The sequence below is a fragment of the Hippocampus zosterae genome, chromosome 10 (genome assembly GCF_025434085.1).
Source record: "Hippocampus zosterae strain Florida chromosome 10, ASM2543408v3, whole genome shotgun sequence".
NCBI classification, from domain to species: domain Eukaryota; kingdom Metazoa; phylum Chordata; class Actinopteri; order Syngnathiformes; family Syngnathidae; genus Hippocampus; species Hippocampus zosterae.
Window position 1 is genome coordinate 22,325,443 of NC_067460.1, and position 22,364 is coordinate 22,347,806.

Genomic DNA, 22,364 nt, shown 5'->3' on the forward strand with positions numbered 1-22,364 from the left:
GGATGGAAACCTCATTTTCAAGGGTTTGAATCAGCATGGGCGGCCCGGTAGTCCAGTGTTTAGCACGTGGGCTTCACAGTGCAGAGGTACCGGGTTCGATTCCAGCTCCGGCCTCCCTGTGTGGAGTTTGCATGTTCTCCCCGGGTCTGCGTGGGTTTTCTCCGGGTGCTCCGGTTTCCTCCCACATTCCAAAAACATGCGTGGCAGGCTGATTGAACACTCTAAATTGTCCCTAGGTGTGAGTGTGAGTGCAGATGGTAGTTCGTCTCCGTGTGCCCTGTGATTGGCTGGCAACCGACTCAGGGTGTCCCCCGCCTACTGCCCGGAGACGGCTGGGATAGGCTCCAGCACCCCCCGCGACCCTCGTGAGGATCAAGCGGTACGGAAAATGTATGAATGAATGAATGAATCAGCATGACGGTATCTTAAGATAAGATATCCTTTATTCGTCCCACACTGGGGAAATTTACTTAAGCGCTAGCTCAAGTAAACCGCGCGGTCTTGAATGGCGCGGATGCTAATGCCTCATTTGGATAACGAGGGGTGATCTTGGCCAAAGCGAGACCGCGGCGAGGACACGTGGCTCCGCCGTCGGCCCGAAGCCGTTAGTGCGACAGCCCGCGTCGTTTTGCAATGCGACAAGGTCGGGCGGGAGACGAGTCAACCTACCCGGCGGCGTGCGGCCTGCGCGCCACGCTAGCGTGTCTTCATATACATTTTTTCCCCCCCACAATGAATAGGTTTCACGTTACAAAGCCACTGAGAATGGGTTTTTTTTTTTCTTTCTTTCAACAAATTAGTCCCATTTTGGGTTGATGGTAGACAATGACCCCCCCCAAAGTGAGTTGGTCACAGCGGGTAAAAAAAAAAAATAGTAAGTATGTTCCGGAGAGTCACTCAGCCGAATGCCGATTAAAAATCCAAAACCGAACCCGGCACCCCCCCGCCCCCGAAACCTTATTTTAAAGCGATTTTATGTGCGATTATAAGCATCTTTGCATCGCAAATGGCAGGGGGGTTTACTGTGCAAGATCTTTTTTTGCGGCCACGAATCACGTAAGCCGCCATATCGGTTGCCGGGAGCGGCGACGGAGATCAACGCCGACGCGACAAACACATTTGACACGGTAAGAGAGCGTAGATGAACGGTCGCGCTAACATGTTGATACACGCCGGCTCATCCCACTTTAATTCCGCAGAGACGTAACAGAAGGCTGTTTGTCATCTGATACCAAAAAAACAAAAAAAAACAACAACAAATGCAACCGTTACCTGATGTGCTTCTCAGCTTCCTGGTGTGCAAGTGTAGCGGGAAAAAGGCATTGTTTTTTTTTTCCCTTGCAATACCTGATTTACCTTGATGTGTGGTAAACACAAGAATGCTTCCTTATTCGTATTGCACAGCGAGTTAAGAACAACTTTCAAAGATGAGGCAAGAGACAAACACGTTTGTCGTGTTCAGTGAAGAGTCTCAAGTGTGTGATGTGAACAAAAGCAGACGTTAAGCTTACTGGCAATGCGAAATTGTCATGGTTTTTCATGTTAGGGAAAATGTACGTCAGGTTCATTAACGTCTAAAAACGGTGCTGTATGTGTATGAAAATGTCAATTAGGATTAGGGAACACGATACATTTGTACTAAAACGCAGACCACAGACATTCGGTTCATTTGAGACGTTCAATTGTCAGATGTTTCTGAAAAAGGATGTAAGGCGACGTAAAAAGCTACATTGTTTTATATGTTGATAAAAAAATGTACGTTAACGTCCATTTAAGATGTTGGTGATCTTGGAACCCTTTAAAATGTTTTCACTGTGAACAAAAACACTTTGGTTCGGTTCAGTGATGACGCTGAGTTGACTTGGAAGCCAACAAAAATGTTTTTGAGTTCACTGAAGGCGGTATGAAAAAGTACATGCTCACTAAAGTTGCTAAATTGTTAGATTTTTTTTTTAAAGAACATTGAGTTTGTGGAAAACTACTCAAATTTCTCGTGAATAGTCGGACCATCAATCTCTGCCCAAATGCTAGCAGGCCCAAATGCTAGCAGGCCCAAATGCTAGCGGGCTAATGTAGCTAAAGGACGCACAGCAATATGGATGAACTGCGCGATTCGAGCTCGTGCCGGAACTGTTCGTCATTAAACCAATGCTGAGAAGAACATCAAATAAAGTCGGCCAAAAGGAATTACAAGGCAATAAAGCTGCTGATTAAAAATTTATCCGCGATGTTAAAAAAAAAAAAAGACCGATAACAGTAATAGATTAATTGAGGGTTCAACATTGTTCTTGGTGCTTCTATTTTGACACAAACATTTACGACTCCAACACCGTCTTTAATATTCATGAACACACGCGGAAAGTTAATTTCTAGATTTTTACATGATCTCATACTGTTTTTATTGCCGTTATGTTAGCCTCATTGAATAAAGTATCGGAGGCTGACGGCAACATACTGCAGTACAAACAAGTGAGTGTTTACTACGTGGTAAAATACTCTCAAAAGAAATACTAGTGGTAAAATAAGACTTGAGACATGATATGTGCAGTGCTACAGTAAGAATAACGTTCTTAGATGATGCAAAACCAATGGCTTCACGTGGATGCTTTCCAAAATTTATTCCGGGGTCTTCTTTTCATCTTCAGTAAATGTACATTTCATATTTTTGTCAATATGTCTTTCGCTGTTTTCTTGCCAGCATGGGAAGTTTTATACAGAGCAGCGTTGGATTATTCACACACACACTCCAAAAAGTGAGGCATACACTTAGTTTGTTAAGTAGGTAAAAGTTTCTTTTGGCCTTCAATCCTTTCCAAAATCCACTTTCATCATGTGCCGGGGCCCATCTCATTTCCCGCCCCCCCCCATTCTTTTTTCCTGCTGCCGGTTGTTATCTATGTATGAATTCACTTTACTCTCGTTCAAGACGGATCTGGTTGAACAAAAAGCTTTGTGAGTCTCGATACGGACAAAAAAAAAAAGTGTCTCCGGAAGGTTTGCCCACTGGCTGAACTTCGACTTATCTGATATTATCTCCTCCATCGTTGATCCCGATAAAAAAAAAGGGATTAAAAAAAAAACAACAACAGCCAAAAAAACTTATTTTCATCATAGTTCACATCACAGATATGGTCGCCCTCGTTGGACCAGTTAAAACAGTGAAACCACATAAATGTATAATTGCTTGGAGTACAAATTTGGTTTGGTAAGTTCCCTAGTTTTAATTTTGCGGTTCAGTTTGTATTCCTTTGAACAAGTGAACAAAAAAAAAAAAAAATTTTTTTTTTTTATTCTTCGGTACATTTTATGACGTTTAAAATGAAATGGGAAGAGGCTAAAAAGAGATTCTTAATTTCCATGCCAAAGGCGTTTTTTTCAAATTTTTTTTTTTAAAGAATCCAGGCATTTAATCCCAGGTACACCTTTATGTATTTTTATTTTTTTTTCATATTGTTGGGTAAAGAGGGGCCAGAAAATGACTGGCACTCAATGAGTTATAAGATACCGCATATTTAGAGAGTTTGTCTTCTTTTTCAGAAACCGTGAAAAGTGCAACATTTTACATGACAAACGGTTCCATCAGAAGAGCCCGGGAGACATTTATTGAAATATTCACATTGAACTGATGCCATTTCAAATTAGGAAGTTTGACGTCAAATATCCATAAATGTTAATGTGGTTTATTTATTTTTGTAATTTTTTTTTTGAAATGATCAATTCCACAGGCCGACTTAACGGCAAGGGAAAAAGAAATGTTCCCACATTTGTCAATCCAGTGAAAACAAAAGACGGCGACGGCAACAGTGTGGCCGATTATGGCATCATTGTGAGTGAGGCCTTCGCAAACAGAGAGGCCATTCATCACCACTTATTGTGCCGGGAAAGAAAATGAAGACGGCAGCATCCATTTGTCGGCCGCGCAAAAACAGAGCGGGCTTGTTTGGGAAGGTGATTAGCGTAATGAAGGGGCTGATTTTCTTCTCCTAAATGACCACGGGCGGCGCGGCGCTGCCTTTCCACAATACAACATCAAGTTCATTACAAGGACATTGTTGTTTTTTTTTTTGAGGTTAGTTTGAAGTCTCCACCCATTTTCTTTGTTGTGAACAAAAATACTGATTACGGAGACTCTCGATTTGTTTTTTGATGTTTCCCAAAGCAGGCATTTTGTTGAGGACTCGTGTCTTTGGTGTTTGAAAAAAAACAAAAAAAAACACGCTTTATGCTCAATGAAGACTATTAAATGCCTTTGATCTTCACCGAAATGTACATTAGCTTTTTTGAAGCTTTGATGTCTATTTAAACGTTTAAATGAAGACATGGCGGTAATCTAAAAAAAATAGATCTAAAGAGCACGGAAGACTCCGTGCTTTACAAAAATACATCATATGGAAAAAAAAAAAAACATTATGTCAGTGAAAATGAAGCTTGAACCGTCTTTGGCCTGATAGGAAAAGCATGCTAGATTCTTTAAAGAATGAATCGTCTTTTGGGTTCATAAAAAGTATCTCGGGCTAATTGAAGACCAAAACGTTGTCTCTGATGTTCACCAAAACACATACATTAGACTCACGCAAGATAAAAGGGCTTCATTCTCCGAGGTTGATGAAAACGCAACATCACAAATGATCTGCGGGTTAAAAATAGGGATCTCTCTTTCGCTACGTTGAAGGAAATGAAGAAGGAAATACGGTAAATATCCAACCTTGCCTCCCTTGCGGGCAGTGTCATTATATTGCATTTCGTCTTGAACCTTCCGATTTGGCAGCACTTGGGCTATAGCATGCGTCAGCCCCGTGATTGACAGTTTTTGACAGACTTTCAGCCCGTCTGTGACTCTGACCGGGGGATAAGCGGACGAGGGAAAAAAAAAAAATGGTGAGATGGACTAACAACCATTCCACGGCGGCTGTGACGGCGAAGCACACCGTTGAATTTACTAGCCAACTGTTGGTGAGTCAAAATTCACCTTTGACCTTTCCGATTTGCTGCGTAGATGAGTTAGCGCGTCACGCCAGGTGCGCATAACTTCATTTTAGCCCGTCTATTTTGTTGCCAGGATCGATAAGCGCGTCAATAGTTATTCAGTGGTCAAACTTTGGACTTGAGATTTGAGAATTTGGTTGATATGAGGTGGGTAACATAAACAGCCAGTTGCGGTGGCCATTTTATTTTAGTCCATCTAGTTGCCGGCCAGGGCGGCCCGGTAGTCCAGTGGTTAGCACGTCGGCTTCACAGTGCAGAGGTACCGGGTTCGATTCCAGCTCCGGCCTCCCTGTGTGGAGTTTGCATGTTCTCCCCAGGCCTGCGTGGGTTTTCTCCGGGTGCTCCGGTTTCCTCCCACATTCCAAAAAATATGCATGGCAGGCTGTTTGAACACTCTAAATTGTCCCTAGGTGTGAGTTTGAGTGCGAATGGTTGTTCGTGTCTGTGTGCCCTGCGATTGGCTGGCAACCGATTCGGGGTGTCCCCCGCCTACTGCCCGGAGACGGCTGGGATGGGCTCCAGCACCCCCCGCGACCCTAGTGAGGATCAAGCGGTTAGGAAGATGAATGAATGAATAGTTGGCGGCCATGATAGGCTAATGCTGGTTTTGATTTTTTGAGTTTTGAAAATTGCATAATTTAAAGGGAATCTACTTAATTTCCGGATCAGCGCATTCGTTGCTCTTCACCGATACCGTTTTGGGCTAAAGGAAGAACAATTGTTGCGGATCAATCGCTTTTCAAGAGCCAAACATTGGTTGGATCTACTCCTCGAGAATTTGATGCTAACTAAAATGACAATTTCATCCGACTCATTTGCAGAGGTGGGCAAGAGCGTAAACCAACGTAGGATATCAATAGGTTTTCGAACACACAAAATGGTGTCTGACTGTTGGAAATTTGCCCAACTAAACGGCGGCCCGGTAGCCCAGTGGTTAGCACGTCGGCTTCATAGTGCAGAGGTACCCGGTTCGATTCCAGCTCCGGCCTCCCTGTGTGGAGTTTGCATGTTCTCCCCGGGCCTGCGTGGGTTTTCTCCGGGTGCTCTGGTTTCCTCCCACATTCCAAAAATATGCATGGCAGGCTGATTGGACGCTCTAAATTGTCCCGAGGTGTGAGTGTGAGAGCGAATGGTTGTTCGTTTCTGTGTGCCCTGCGATTGGCTGGCAACCGATTCAGGGTCTCCCCCGCCTACTGCCCGAAGACAGCTGGGATAGGCTCCAGCACCCCCCGCGACCCTAGTGAGGATCAAGCGCCTCGGAAGATGAATAAACAAAAACATTTCAGAGCAAATTACAATTGCACGTGGCTAATTTGCTGCCGAGACAGGCCGAGGCCCAGGCTATGGTCTGAACATCCGATGCCCTTCGCGAAGGAGCTGATTAATCGGAGCGGACCACTTGTCAGCTCCCCCTCTCTCTAGAGTTGCGAGCGAAAGGGGAATAAGCAATTTATTTGGGTAAAAACCAGCCCTGTTTTTCTTCAGTTTATCTTACGGGAGAAGTGATTAAAAGACGAGCGTGCTTCATTAGATTGCAACGAGCGACGCGTGTCCTTGGAGTGAGCGCTCGGTGGCCACGTGACTCGCCCCGGTTCGACGCCTTCCCCCCAAAAACTAATTGAAACAAGGAGCTCCTTGGCCGCCGCTATCTGCTGAGCGCTGACAAATGGCGGCACCAAGAGCGAGAAGCGTGATTAAAATTTGCCTCTCTTAAGTGCTCCATCAGTGTTGCTTCCCGAAAACAGATTTCTTCGGATACACAACAGCTTGTCTCAGACATTTTATCTCGGTGAAAACTGGAACCAAGGATGTTTTTCCTGGCAGGCGTATATTGCGGTGTCAGTCCACGCTCATACATAATGCACGTCGCATGCAGCGGCGGCGCATTCGGATAACGTCCCAATCTTGATGGACTGCGGACGTCATATATTTTTTTGTCAGCGCCTCGGATACAGTTCGGAGCCGGTGGGGAAAAGGCCAAGTCGCAAACAAGTTATTGACTAAATATGAAATGATTACATTTCTGCCCTTTAAAGCAGCATTTGGAAATGAAATGCATGAGGAGGAAAAACAAACTTGTCTGCGAGGCAAGAAACAAGTATTGACCGGAAGACAACACCAAAAATCAAGTTACCGGAGCACAAGAAACAGTCTGTTAGCATTTCTGAGAAAACAAAATCACTTTGCTATGGACTAACGCGACCTGTTAGCGGGTACACACAGTTAGCGACCCGTCGGTTCGAGTGCTCTCATCTCAAGTTCGAATTTTATTGCACTTTTTCCTCAGTCGGTTAGCAGTACATTGAAACATGATCCAAAACAGGTTAAAGTAGTTGATTGTAAATCTTACGTATGAGCCGGTAAACACCCTTGTCCGGGAGGCAAGACAAACGAAATTAGCGGAACCTCGCACGCGCGCACACACACATACACACAAAAAAGTGATGCTAATCACACAGCTAGCTACACATAAACGTTGCGAGCCGCATATTTTGTCGTCTTCACATGAGCATAAATGAAACTGTCATCATTTTGGGGGCTCTGGACTAATGCTACCTGATAGCAATGGCGCACTGTTAGCTTGCGGGAAGTCATTCTGGCTTGAGTCTTCTGATCACAAGTTATCATAAAAAAAAAGTATTTTGAGCAATGTTAATTACTTTAGATACAACGGATGTCAATAATTATATTTAGAAATGTAAAAAAAAATCAAATAATCTAAAAAAAAATCAAATAATTCCTCTATTGCACCTGGTAGTTATATTGCATTGGTGTTAGGATTATGAGCGTCCTTGGAAAATATTCTCTCTTGGACCTAAAGAATGTAAGAACTCCTGAACTTAGACACCCTGAGTGTGTCTACATATACTGTTACAAAAATGTTCTTAGAGAATCAACTGGCATTGTACATGACGAAAACAAGTCCAGACCAGCATCGGACCAGGAAACAGTTTCATCTCCCTGTCATGTAGCAGCTGCGAGTGAGAGGCTTGCGTGCAGGTTCTGACACGCCGCCGCATTTCATCCCAAATCAAGCAGCAACCTACCCCATGTTTGACAGTCATCTGTTGCCCTGCAATTTGACAGGCTGCCGTGTTGCAACTCCCAGCTGTTGCGTTGGGTTCGACTGCGACCTTTTACTTGTCCAAAAAGGGATTTTGGTCGATCAATGTATATATTTATATATGTATATATTTATTTCAACTCATATGAACAATAATCAGACACGAAGTTTCACAAGCTGGACTTAATTTCTGGGTTTCTGCCTAGATATGGCCTGAGAAAACTCGCACATAAATAGCTCTTGAGACAAATATCGAGTTGATCAACATTTACAATGTCACCATGTGTGTGCGGGGCCACTTACATTTTAACTCAGTTCAAGTTCGGTTTGCCGCATACAGTCGAAAGAAACATTTGTTATTTCACCAGCCACCAGTGGGCACAAATACATTCTGACCTTACTCGTCGGCTACCTAGATAGGATGCGGCTCGATTGCTCTTCATCTACGCAGAACCAGGACACTTTGTGTGCGCTGCAAAACAATGCGGGAAAACGAGGCGGTATTCAAATGGCTTCTGCAAACATCCAGCACCTGAATGTGATTAAATGAAGTATCGCCTCTCTGGAGTCACTCAACACAAAGACACAGACACCGGCGATGGAACAAAGCCTGCTCATTTACAATAAATATAGAAAATGACTTTGGTGCCTTTCCCTCTTTGTCCTTGCGAAGCATTGTAACACGTTTAGGGGCCCTTGATACGAGACGATTGCTTCCTCTCGTTCCTGTTTGGTGGCTAACTGCCGCCTCTCACACCTGAATGATCACACAATACACCCCCACTGCCCCTATCAGGAAAGAATAGCGGGGAAAAAAAAACACTGTATGGCAGCTGTTCCAAAAGACAGGATGTGAGTCAACAACAGGCCTGGAGAGTTGGTACACCACCACCCCCGCCTAGAAGGCATGTTAAAAAAAAATAAAAGAAAGAAATCCATATATTTGAGTCTGATGTTACACCGCCCACCGCAAGGAGGCTGAATCATCCATCGCATCAAGGATGGCGCTCCCCATTTGCCCGATGTTATTCCTGGTATCACACCGCTCATCTTCATTCCTAAACTTCCAAGCAAGACGCTCACCTACGCCACCTGTTAGAAGCTATGTATCGTTAGCTACCGCAGAGATCGAGCTAGTAAGTCAGTGCAAAGCTAGCTTCTAGTGTGGGAGTATTTTGTCAAAAACTAATGAAAAGCTAAAAACAAGAAAAAAAAACTCATGGTGATCAATTGACATTAACCTTAATCATTTGGTTAGGAATGGTGCCACACATTAGCATGTTTTTGCTGTACAGTAAAAAAACCGCATCTCCTGTTTTTAGCCAAAACATGATTGAGTCAGTCCATAAAATGCTACCAATTATTTTAGAAACTTCAGCAACTGCTAAGCTAGCGCTTCGGGACTGCCCATTCACCACTCACTCGCTCAAAGGGTAACATTTGCATACCTGCAACCTCTTCCATTTAGCGCATGGTCAGCTAACACTTAGCGACATGTTCTTGGCTAACATGTTCGCCAACAGTTTTAACGGTCACAGTTTTGTTGTCTCCCGGCGACAAGTAAAGCTGGTCGCAACCATTAAAACTGTTGCCGTCCGTCTCACAAATATTTTTGCCTTGAGCAAATGCTGATGAAATAAAAAATCCAAATTCGGACCGTACTCAAACACTTATTAACCCTCGCTGCTCAGTGACATACAAGGTTCGTCCATACAATACTAGCCATTAGCATCTTTGCAACTTCTGTTTTGTCAGCGCAAAGGAACTACTTACTGACTAACCAATCGCAAAAATACGCACTCACTATGCCACTCACGCAAGAGCTAGCTGTTAGCAAAACATAGCATTGGGGACAGCTCATAGCTTCGTTAGTAGCTTTTTGGCGTTGTCAGTTATGAAGCCATGCCAGAGAAAGCGAAAGGTAGCACCGAGGGACGTTCGCCTACCGGTGATGTTGACGTCCACGATGCCGGTGCGTGTGCCGATTCCGTTGGTGGCGTCGCAGACATACGTTCCAGCCAGGTCATAGGTGACGGGGCCCTTGAAGAATAGGCTGTTGTTCTTGATCTCCACGTTGCTCGGCAGCGAGCCGTTCAAACTGGAAGGTGAAAGGGACGCGGTGTTGAGTAGGAAGGCAGGAAATTGGGGGAAATAACGGGATTAGGCAGCGCATGGATCGCGACCATCATCCATCACTCTCAATTACGAGGGAAGCCAACGGGAAAACTGCAGCGTGATGGGTTTAGTAGATATAAAAAGAAAATCGGAATTCTAATTTAAGGAACAGAAGTTCAAAAAGAAAACTTAAACTTGTTTTTCATGAATTTGAAAACTAAACCCAATGTTTTTATTGTTAGTATTTTTTAACTTGTTTCATTCACTCAGATTTGCGTTAATATGTTAAAATAATTGTAGTTTTGCGTTTTTTAAACGTATACCAACTACCCAATGTTGCTCATTTGTACCACTAGTGCTACTTACGCTAATAATATTAATGATAGCAATAGACAATACATAAACTAAAACATTAAAAATCCATCCATGAAACAAATCAAAATGCTACTAAAAGCATTCATTAGCAAATTACAAAATTATTAAAATAAAATCAAATGTATATTAAGAGACAACTGAAAACTTGAAATTAAAATGCATTCAGAAAATAAGCTTGCGTGTGTATGTCATATTACACAGAGTTGCATCTCAATCCATCATATTAAATTACCAGGCAACCTGGTCCCAACAGGTAAAATAGCCTGAGGGGGTGGGGGGGGATGTTAAACAGGTATGTATGTCAGGGTTGAGGGGGAGGGGGGGGTCAACATTCGTGTTTGTGGGGCTTCTGCTCCCTGAACCGCCATCTGATCAAATGATAAAGTGTTAATGAGGACTCGCTACTTTTGAACACATCAGCCGGAAACAATCAGCGTCATGGGAACAACGAGAATAGCATTCAGTGAATTCCACAACAAAACACAAATAATCTGCAGCTCTTGGCAATGCTGTGCACGAGTGCACTATTATTTCATTTATTTTTATTTTTCAAATAAACTGTGATTAGACGCTTGTATCAATACGCTTCTATTTTGACATTTTTAACCCTGACTGTGGTTATATCGATGCGTGTGTTATTGTTTTCACATGCAGTGACACCTCAGCTCTGCTATGCTATGTGCCAAGTGCGCGTGCGTGTGCATGTGTCTGTGTGTGTGTGTGCGTGGGCGCGGATGGGAGTGACGCAACCCCCCGGAATAGCCTGTTCCGGACACTTCCGTCACAGCCTTGCGCTGACCTCCATCGCCGAGCCCAGGGGAGCCTTCACAACAAATTTGGCGTCTGGCTCTCAGGACGGGCAATGGCCGTCCCTTCCGATCCGTCAGCGCTGCGCCCTCGTCTTGCTAGATCACATCTCTCCTCTCAGCCGCCTTTATCTCCCCCCCCCTTGGATCGTCCTTTTAGTTCTTTATCCGAGCTTCTCTTCTTTTGTGTGTGTGCGTGTGTATACTGTATATGCATGCATAAAGGTGCCTCATTAGACGCTAACTGGAGGGAGGCTCGTGGCGTGGCGACAACGATCTATTAATCTACGTCCACTCCACCGGCGTGACTTATTCATACACCTCGCCTCCGCTGAGCAATTACCGCCTAAATTGCCACATTTATCTCTGTGTACTTGGGCTCAATCAACGCTTGCTTTTTACAAAAGGGACCCAACAGCGTTCGTGGAACAGGCCTTTCTGGTACGCTGTGAGAAATAGATGCATCATTTAAAGCAGCCATGTAAAACATTTGTCCGCTGCCCCCCCCCCCCACCCCCCCCCCCGGCTCAATTTATCTGCTCAATGACGTATGTTCACATACTAATTGCACTTTTTTTTTTAAGTCTCACGCTGTTAACTCGTGTCATACAACACACGCTAGCATCTGAACCCGAAACCTCGGCAGATGTGCGACATGTGATGGTGATCATTTAACCCTTTCATGCACCAGTAATGATAACCTGTAACCTGATTAATTGTCCACTGTCGTAACCGCTGTCCCTGAAAGGGTTCAAAATAAATCATGTCATTACGCCTTAAGTCACAGGTGTCAAAGTCATGGCCCGGGGGCCAGATCCGGCCCGCCACATGATTTTCTGTGGCCCGCAAAAGAAAATCATGCGTGTCCACTTGCATGATCTTTGCTAAAATCTCTACTGAAATGTCAAAGTGTCATGTGTAATAAATGATGTTGCATCCCTCCATCCATCCATTATCTACCGCTTATCCGGGGCCGGGTCGCGGGGGCAACAGCTTTAGCAGGGAAGCCCAGACTTCCCTCTCCCTAGCTACTTCGTCCAGCTCTCCCCGGGGGATTCCGAGTCCTTCCCAGACAAGGTGGGTGACATAGTCTCTCCAGCGTGTCCTGGGTCTTCCTCGGGGTCTCCTCCCGGTGGGACATGACCGGAACACCTCACCGGGGAGGCGCTCAGGAGGCATCCGAATCAGATGCCCAAGCCACCTCATCTGGCTCCTCTCGATGTGGAGGAGAAGCGGCTCGACTCTGAGCCCCTCCCGGATGACTGAGCTTCTCACCTTATCTCTAAGGGAGAGCCAGGACACCCTCCGGAGAAAACTCATTTCGGCCGCTTGTATCCGGGATCTCGTTCTTTCGGTCACGACCCATAGCTCGTGACCATAGGTGAGGGTTGGAACGTAGATCGACCGGTAAATTGAGAGCTTCGCCCTTTGGCTCAGCTCCTTCTTCACCACGACAGACCGATACAACGTCCGCAAATGATGTTGCGATTTTGCAATAATTTTGTTACCCTGTTTACACTCACTTCAACAATCGTGGAACCAATAACTCCAAAGTAAATGTAACTCCAAAGTGCCCATAATGAATTTGACACCCCTGACTTAAGTCATTGAGGTTCTTTCAAAAAATAAAATAAAATTGTTTGATAGCTCCTCCGTTTACTTCCCCTCCGCCAGTACTACAACCTCCACAAATTTGAGGGCCAGACCCCAAATAGGAGCTCTGTTTGTTTTTGGCATCATTGCTCGAATGGAGCCATTGTGCCCCCCCCCCGCCTCAGGTCGGCTTCTTATCGCCATCGCGACAAACCAACCGGAGCGAAGTAGCACGGCGAGGAAACGGGAGATGCCCTTGTTGTATTTACACAACTCAATGTCAACCCAAATGTCATGCATTTACCGGTCAAAAAAAAACATGAGCAAAAGAATCCAACTTGTGTTGAAAACGCGTGTGAATACCTGAAAAGGTGACCCTGAACTGAAATGCTGCGTGTGGACTGAAGAAAAAAAAAGGCGCACATTTTAACGACTGAATTCTTGTTGTGAAAAATGTGGAATGCCATGGAAAAAAAAAAAAGGAAATTTGGGGATTGTGAAAAAGTAGTTCTCTGGGTGGCCTGATTGAGAAGAACAATTTGGAATTGGAATGGTTTCAATCAGAAGTGACATAGGTCTGCAGCGATTCGCGAATGTTGTCATGGAAAATGTGGATTACTGGGGAAAAAAAATTAATTCAGGGAATATTTTGAATTTGGGATGGTTTGGATCAGTTAAGAAATACGGGATGCGTTGCTGTCTGTATTTTAGCTCATTCATGCAGCCTGTAACCTGCTAACATGCTCAGCTGTCCACTGTCGTAACCGCTGACCCGGATCGGGTCAAGGGGACAGATGCTCACGGGAAAGGTGGGAAAAGACCGTCTTTGGGGAACGTGGAAACTGTTTCCAAAAATGTCCCGAGTATGATCAATGGTTGAGCGATGGTTTATATCGGTTGAGAAACGCAGAACTAGCATGTCAAATATGTGAGTGCTATTTAGCATCCAAATCCTGGACATCCAAGTTGGATTGATCAATGTAAAATGTAGACCGAGGCTTCTTTCTTTCCACTTGTGTGACCGTCAAAATAGATTTGTCTGTTCATCAATGCGGGATGTTTGTTATGCTCTGCGCGCCGACTTTGCCACGAAAAGAGGCCGTGGTCTCTATTTTCAAAATGCTTCGCAACATGAAGACCAAAGCCGAGCGCGCCCACTCATTCTGTTAACTTCATGTTCATTATGCGCTTTTAATACGCTTTTATTATCCGCGGGTGGCGCAAATTTGTCATACGCGAGCCTGCTGCAACTGCTTGCAAAACGATAATCGGGGGGGGGGGGGGGGGGGGTAGAAAAATGCTCCCGAGAATTAATAGAACTGTGCATCGCTCTGCGTGAAGTTCCAAATGTTTGAGTAAAAAAAAAAATAATAAAAAATAAAAATAACAGGCTAAAATGAACACCAACAAACAACATCATTTGGTTTGAAAACTGCCACAATTTAGATGAAAAAAAAAAAAAACGCTGAATGAAAGCGTTTTTTAAATTTTTTTTTAATGCAGTGCTTTTTGTGAAGCGTGGGCGCCACTCACAGTTTCCACTGGTAGATGGTGACCGGCGGGTTGGCATCCGCCCTACAGGTCAGCTGCACGTTCTGGCGGTTCAGGTACCAGTTGGCGTCGAAGCCCTCGATCTTCACCTCGGGTTCATCTGCGGAGGGAGCAGACGAAGGGGCGGCGGCGTCACACAAATGTGCTTTTGCAGAACCTCCAGTTTCAAAAACAAAAAACAAAAAAAAAAATGGCCGGAATTTGCTTGCATTCAAAACAGACGTGTTGCGTTCTGTCCTTGCCGCTTGGCTTCATACCAGAGCTCATACGCCAGTCTCTGCGCTCATCAAAGCTGCATCTCATTTTGTCAACAACTCCTGATTTCATCACGCCAAAACAATCTCCATTTCTCCTGCCGCAAAAGTCACACAAAATAATGGAGAGGCTAATTGAATTAAATTCTCCAAACCCCGAAAAGCCGATCTATTTGAGTATTGATTGAATTCGCTCAAAATGAGCTTTCACTGTGTAATCCAAAACAACAAGAAGAACAATAGTTTGTTCGGATGATGAGGCGAGGTTGCGAAGTTTGTTTGTTAAGTAGGAAGGTCGAGGGCAGCATATTCGACGCCTCATTTGTGTCTGTTTGCAGAGGCGTCGCTCGGTTTACTTTGACGAGTTTACAGTAAACGGAAGACGATGGGCCCCCCCCAATTTGCATCAGCTAAAAATGGAATTTAATGACATATATTTCAGTCAAGTGGTGTTAGACCATGTCCAAATGTCCCAAAAAATAAACTACTCCTTTCAGATAATTAATTGGATTAATTATCTGTAATTTTAGTCTACGTAAAAATGATTAATCTCTGAAAACTAATGGTGGACCGATTAAGTTTCCTGCCGATTTATTTCATTTATTTTTTTGGTACATATGACCACATCAGAACGTAAGACAAGGATAACAACATTGAACATTTCACCACCACCAAAATAAATCAATAAATTAAAAGAAAAAACATTGAGAAGAGTCCAACAGACATCCAATTTTTTTTCTGTTGTAAGGTTAAATCTAGGGCGGCCCGGTAGTCCAGTGGTTAGCACGAAGGCTTCACAGTGCAGAGGTACCGGGTTCGATTCCAGCTCCGGCCTCCCTGTGTGGAGTTTGAATGTTCTCTCCGGGCCTGCGTGGGTTTTCTCCGGGTGCTCCGGTTTCCTCCCACATTCCAAAAATATGCATGGCAGGCTGATTGAACACTCTAAATTGTCCCTCGGTGTGAGTGTGAGTGCGAATGGTTGTTCGTTTCTGTGTGCCCTGCGATTGGCTGGCAACCGATTCAGGGTGTCCCCCGCCTACTGCCCGGAGACGGCTGGGATAGGCTCCAGCACCCCCCGCGACCCTAGTGAGGATCAAGCGGCTCGGAAGATGAATGAATGAATGAAGGTTAAATAAATACTAGATGACAAGTATTCCAAAACAGTCAGGTTCTGTCTGTAATTTATATCTTTATTGGTATAAGCATTGGGGACCCCCAACAAAAGTCATTTTATTCTTTAATAAATGGTTTGATCAATTGGTGATGGGAATTTTATTTCTTTTATTTATCGGCCTAAAAAAAAATCCATATCGGTCAGGCCCTATTTAAGACAGACCTAGTTCTACGTATTTCCAAGGACTATAAAAAGCAAGCGGATGCTTACACTGCACGTTGAGCACCACGCTGTCGGTGAACCTCTCGTTGCGGTACGTGACGATGCACGTCAGCTTCTGCTTGTGCGTCTCCCGGCCGGGCACGATCACGTAGTTGCTGCGCACCGTCACCGTCCCGTTCTGGTTGCGGGTTTCCTGGAAGGTGGCCTCGCCCTTCAGCCTGGTGTCCCACCGGATCACGCTGGGCGGCTTGCCGTTGGCCGACATGCACGTGGCCACCGTCATCTTGCGGCGCTGTGAGCGGGCCACGATGGTGGGCGTGGTCAAGGTCATGCGAGTCAGTGGGCGAGCTGCAGAAAGGAGGGTGAGTGAGGGTTTTAGCACAAAAGATGCAGGGAGATGTTAAGGAAATAAAGTTGGAGTTAAAGTCACATATGGTTGGAAAAGGGCGGGATGCTTCTGGTAAATTCCCACAGTTTCCGCTAAACATCGTTAAGGTAAATAATGAGTTATAAGGAAACTAAGCTCTCGGGAAATTAAATCTCCAGATAAATTATAACATCTATACTCAATATTTTTTTTTTGTATTTCATATCTGTAAAATGTGATAAGTGTTTGTTGAATTGTTTTTAATTGCTAATTATTCACAGAAAATGATGGCCCTCATTCTGACTTGCGTCTAGTCATGTGACTGGAGTGCCCCACCTCTGGTAATTCAAGCTCATTAAACAAAAGACTTTGTACGTGAAGTGCATTACCTCCCCAGGGGGGGCGTGCTAAGTAAGCAAAACAGCACTAATCAGGCAAAGTTGCGCTGCCTTCCTCAAAGCTAAAAAAAAAAAACTAACCAAACAGGTCTCGCAGATGGAGGAGCCATTCGGCCGGCCCCACATGCACGCTCATCTTATTTGATTCCTTTGTGAGGTGCCAATTAGCACTCTCTTCGAAGTGCATCAAAAAGCAGGCTTGATCTTAAGTAAATGCAAACAGGCAAGGCTCACCGTGCTCAAAAGAAGAGTGTTGTTTGGGAACTTAAGTGCTTATTTCTTTCAAAGGAAAATACATCAAGGGCTTACAGATTGGGTCTGATGAGATCTTTAATAAACTATGCCTTACTTTTGAAAAATAAAATAAAATGCTTATTAAATCCACCACCCAAAATCTGAACAGCTTCTGAAGTGTATCAACAAAAATGACATTTTTTTTTCATTCCCAGAAAATGATTATTTAGGGTGTGAAAAAGATAGCTTACACTAGCTAGCTACCTAGCTTTTTCAAAACTGGAAATAACATTACAGCTAGCTATCTAACTTGCTAGCTGGAAAGAGAGATACGCAGGTCAGACAGGTCAGGGGTGCACTAATTGGATGTATTAAGGGTTAAAAGGTCAACATTACTGAGCTATGTGCTGTAGTATCACGAACCCCCACCCCCCCCCGCTGCGGTTGCGAGGCGTTCAAAGGGGCTGCGTCACCTCAATAATCATCCTCGACCCCTGGCAGAGTCATCAGCTGGAAGCGCGGCGGCTGACACCGAGGTTGCGCTAAGACAAACTTTGAAAAGTCTCTTTTGCAAAAGGCTTCAGAGCGGAGGAAAAAGTGTGTTTGGCCACACATGGGCGCTGAGCCAAAACACGGCAGCCATTCTTTAAACGCTTCAATAAATTGGAAGATGTACCTTTGACAGAGATTTACCAGACTCTGACAAAAAAAAAAAATTCACGCATGAATTCGAATTTGAAAAACCTTTGACCCATCCTTGCTGTTATTAAAAAAATCTTACAGCATCCCATCATTTCCTGATGAATAAAATGGAAAAAAAACGTTTATGGAAGATGCTCGCTGACGGTTTCGAGGCGAATGGTAAACAGTCTCAGAATGGTAGATTCAAGTTATTCTCGTTTTGAAAAAAGCAACCATTTGAAACCCTAACTTGGTCCTAAAATGCCAAGTTGAAACCACAACACTGCTTTGAAAACCAAATTTGTGTGTACGCCATCTTCCTCCCACTTTCCAAAACGTTATGTTAGCTTTATTAAATTGTTCATTGGTTGGAATGTGAGTATCAAGTGTTTGTCCATATGTGCCTTGGGGACCAGTCAAGGGCGTCCTCTAACCTCTCAGCCCAAGTCAGCGGTGTCTAGAAATGAATGTTTGCATTTAGTTAGCATTTCTACGATGGGTGAAATAAATATTAGCGACTCAAGTAAGCTAACGAGCTAACTAGCACGGCTAACAACGAGCTAATTTCTTCTCAGACGTTACGTCATAAAGCGAAGAACAGGAGAGAAGTAGCTCGACATTTACTGCCAGACTTAATTTTGATTTTATTTGGAAGCATTACCATTACGTTTACTAATGTGCCTATACAAGGCTAACATATAGCTAACACATTTGTAAAAATGCTCTCGGGAAACACAAGAGCATTTTTATGTTAGCTTTATTAAATTGTTCATTGGTTGGAATGTGAGTATCAAGTGTTTGTCCATATGTGCCTTGGGGACCAGTCAAGGGCGTCCTCTAACCTCTCAGCCCAAGTCAGCGGTGTCTAGAAATGAATGTTTGCATTTAGTTAGCATTTCTACGATGGGTGAAATAAATATTAGCGACTCAAGTAAGCTAACGAGCTAACTAGCACGGCTAACAACGAGCTAATTTCTTCTCAGACGTTACGTCATAAAGCGAAGAACAGGAGAGAAGTAGCTCGACATTTACTGCCAAACTTAATTTTGATTTTATTTGGAACCATTACCATTACGTTTACTAATGTGCCTATACAAGGCTAACATATAGCTAACACATTTGTAAAAATGCTCTCGGGGAAACACAAGCGGAGATTCATATATCAAATATTACTCGTCTTCCATCCATCCATTTTCCAACCCGCTCATCTTGTTTAGGATCACTGTTGGGGGAGCTATTGCTAATCCCATCTCACTTTATGTAAAGGGCAGACAACACCCTGGACTGGTCGCCAAATGTTGACACTAATCGTGCCTCGTTGGCAGTCTCAAAAAAGCGCCACTATTTTTCACTTTCATTTGTATCTTTCCACCTTTTTGCCATTTAATGTTCATTCTACGTTGCGAAAATGAACCCCTTAAAATATATATATATATACCAGTAAACCTATAAAAACTACCAATCAACTCAAAACGAATTAAAGCTACGATGTATAAAAAAGAAAAGAAAAACAAGGTCCAAAAGTCCACGGGGAGCTTGTTGTTTTGCGCCTTAAACGGGCTGCATTTTTGCAACAGCCCCGCATTTGTTTAGTCGAGTCTTCAAGCGCTAAAATCATGCTAGCCCATCCTGTCTACCTGCTGTGAATCCCAGTGGGACATACTTACCGAAGACGGTGAGGTTGACCATGTTCTCGCGGTTGCCCGCCGGGAAAGTGGTGTACTCGCAGATGTACGCCGCCTCGTCGGAAAGCTGCAGGTTGGAGAAGACGATGGTGGTGTCCTCCAGCGAGGGCGTGCGGTGGCGCACAGCCGCCTGCTTGAAGCTGACGCGCTCCTTGAAGGGCTGCAGCACGGAGACGCCCAGCGCCGGGTTGGCGATGGCCACGTTCTGCTTGGTGCCGTTGAGCAGCTTCTGCCAGGTCACCTGCGAGATCTTCACCGGAGGGTTGCTGTTGATGAAAATGCAGCGCAGCTCCACTTGGGAGCCCACGAAGCCCGACTTGCTTGAGTCCATCTGGACCATCTGGGAGCGGGCACCTGGAGAAAGAAAATGGATGGATGGATTTTAAAATTGGACTTCAAACACTGCTCGTTCCAGTACAGAAAATGATGATGGTGATAACAAAAGCCTGACCTCAAGATTGCCATCTAAAACCTATTATTTAAACCAAAGCTCTATGGTCACGAGCTATGGGTCGTGACCGAAAGAACGAGATCCCGGATACAAGCGGCCGAAATGAGTTTTCTCCGCAGGGTGTCCGGGCTCTCCCTTAGAGATAAGGTGAGAAGCTCGGTCATCCGGGAGGGGCTCCGAGTCGAGCCGCTTCTCCTCCACATCGAGAGGAGCCAGATGAGGTGGCTTGGGCATCTGATTCGGATGCCTCCTGAGCGCCTCCCTGGTGAGGTGTTCCGGGCATGTCCCACCGGGAGGAGACCCCGAGGAAGACCCAGGACACGCTGGAGAGACTATGTCACCCAGCTTGCCTGGGAACGACTCGGGATCCCCCGGGGAGAGCTGGAAGAAGTAGCTAGGGAGAGGGAAGTCTGGGCTTCCCTGCTAAAGCTGTTGCCCCCGCGACCCGGCCCCGGATAAGCGGTAGAAGATGGATGGATGGATGGATAAACCAAAGCCAGGATTAAAACCTTACACCAGGCGAGAAAACCCTAACCCAGACTTAAAACCCTAATCTAAAACCATGAACCACAAGCGAATTGAAACATAACTCACTCTTGGAACCGTCTTTTGAAATCGCAATCCTTGTTTGATACCTTAACCCAGGTACCCAAGCTTGAAACTATCATTTGAAATCCAATTTTTAAATCCTTACCCATTGTTATGTTATGTCATTGTTATGACAACAAGTTCATAGTTTTGGGTTGAAAAAAAAAAAAAAGACTGATGAGAACGGTCAACGTTTTCATTCCTTCAGCATTTTGGGCCGCACGCTCAGATTTTAAGGTCACCGGTGAGAAAAATTTCTCCAAACAAATTTGAAAACGAACCCTGCTAGACAAGCAAATGAGCGTGTGACCACGGGATGCCTATTTAGTGCTCAATGTCCAAGCGTGGTGTCAGCCTCCTGGTTTCCGGGCTTGAACCAAGATGTGAGCCAGCTAGGACGACCAACCCGCGCCGCAGCCGCCTCGTCGGTGCCTCCCCGCGCCCCTCCTCCCTCCGCCTCGCCCTCGTGTAGCGCCAAGGCTATTGAGGTTTTAATTACCTTTTCCTCTCTCCCAACCAAGTGCCGGCGGCCGCTATTAACGATGTGGAAGCTCTCAATAAACACAATGGGAACATGCGCGTATAGAAAAATTAAGAGCGTGTGTCCAGGCGGTTGAAGAGGTTTGGTTGTAAATAATTGAAAAGAAAAGAGGATAATGAAAATCATTTTGCTTTATTCCACACAAAAGAAGTTAATGAAGTCTTGCTTTACTCAACTGCAGGTGGACGTCGATAATGGAGGGCAGGCCTTAATTTGTAAGCAGTTTTGGCAAAACCGTAAATAAGACATTTTGTCAAGCGAAACAGAAGGTTAAAAAGACATTTATAAAGACTGTCATGCTAATAAAATATGGATAAAGTGGACTTGAGACCCTAGTATGGACTTAGAACCCAATTTTGAAACCCTAATTAATGAGATGTCGGAAAACACGCGGCAGCCTGGCGTGCCGTCGAGTCAGGTCGTCGCTTCATGACGCTTTGTCTTTGCCGCATCTTTGTTACCAAGCGCCCTTGATTTATGTTCACTCGCAGGTGAAGTCTGATGATGTCCCGCTTATTGCCCCCACCAGGACCACTCCTGCGAGGCCTCCGATTTACAAGCGGTTGTAATCATCCAGAAGGTGCGGGACTGGCCAGCAGGGCTGGCAGCGAGGGTAAGGTCCTGAGTTAACGATGCATCAAGCCCCTGGTGAATCATGTCGTAAAAGCTCAGACAAAATATGTTGTGGTACTTAGCAAGTGACGCACACATGCACCCACAATGGAAACCGTAACCCAGGCTTGAAACTTGTCACTTCAAACCCTAACCCGGTTTCGTAACACTAATTTCAAGTTGTAACCCAGCCTTCAAACACTAATTTTCACACTTTACACGGGGTTGAAAGCATGCGTTGAAACCCAAAACCGAGTTTGAAACCTTCACCCAGACTTGAAAGCCTAATTTGAAATCCTAAGCCAGGCTTTTAACCCTGATTTGAAATCTACACCAAGGCTTGAAACCCTAATTTAAAACTTTAACCAAGTCTTGAAACTGTATTTTTAAAAGCTTAACCCAGACTCAAAACCCTAAACTGAAACACTGAGCCAGGCTTGAAAGCCCAATTTTAAACCTTAACCAAACAGTATTTTCAAAACCTTAACGCAAACTTGAAACCTTAAACCAGGCTTGAAAACCAGCTGATTTTATACCCTAACCGAGGCTTTGAAACCCTAACTCAGGCATTAAACCCGACACTGAAACCCTAACTCAGACTTAAAACCCTAATTTAAAACTTAACCTAGGTTTCAAACCCTAATTTGAAACCCCACCCATGGCTCAAAACCCCAACTCAGGAGTTGGGTTAATTTGAAATTGAACCCTGGCTTCAAACATTAATCTG

The 22,364-nt window shown here is 44.6% G+C and overlaps 1 protein-coding gene across 6 annotated transcripts in view; it reads right to left on the reverse strand.

Annotated features, from left to right (window-relative positions):
• The window catches only part of nectin1b (nectin cell adhesion molecule 1b), a 166,444-nt gene that overhangs the window by 85,466 nt on the left and 58,614 nt on the right, over positions 1-22,364 (reverse strand). For all 6 annotated transcript variants that reach the window (XM_052078476.1, XM_052078479.1, XM_052078478.1 and 3 more), the window contains 4 exons: positions 19,428-19,799; positions 16,129-16,428; positions 14,473-14,590; positions 9,997-10,148 (listed from right to left, as the gene is read on the reverse strand). In XM_052078476.1, coding sequence (XP_051934436.1) covers positions 9,997-10,148; positions 14,473-14,590; positions 16,129-16,428; positions 19,428-19,799 — 942 coding nt within the window. The remainder of the gene's footprint in view (positions 1-9,996; positions 10,149-14,472; positions 14,591-16,128; positions 16,429-19,427; positions 19,800-22,364) is intronic.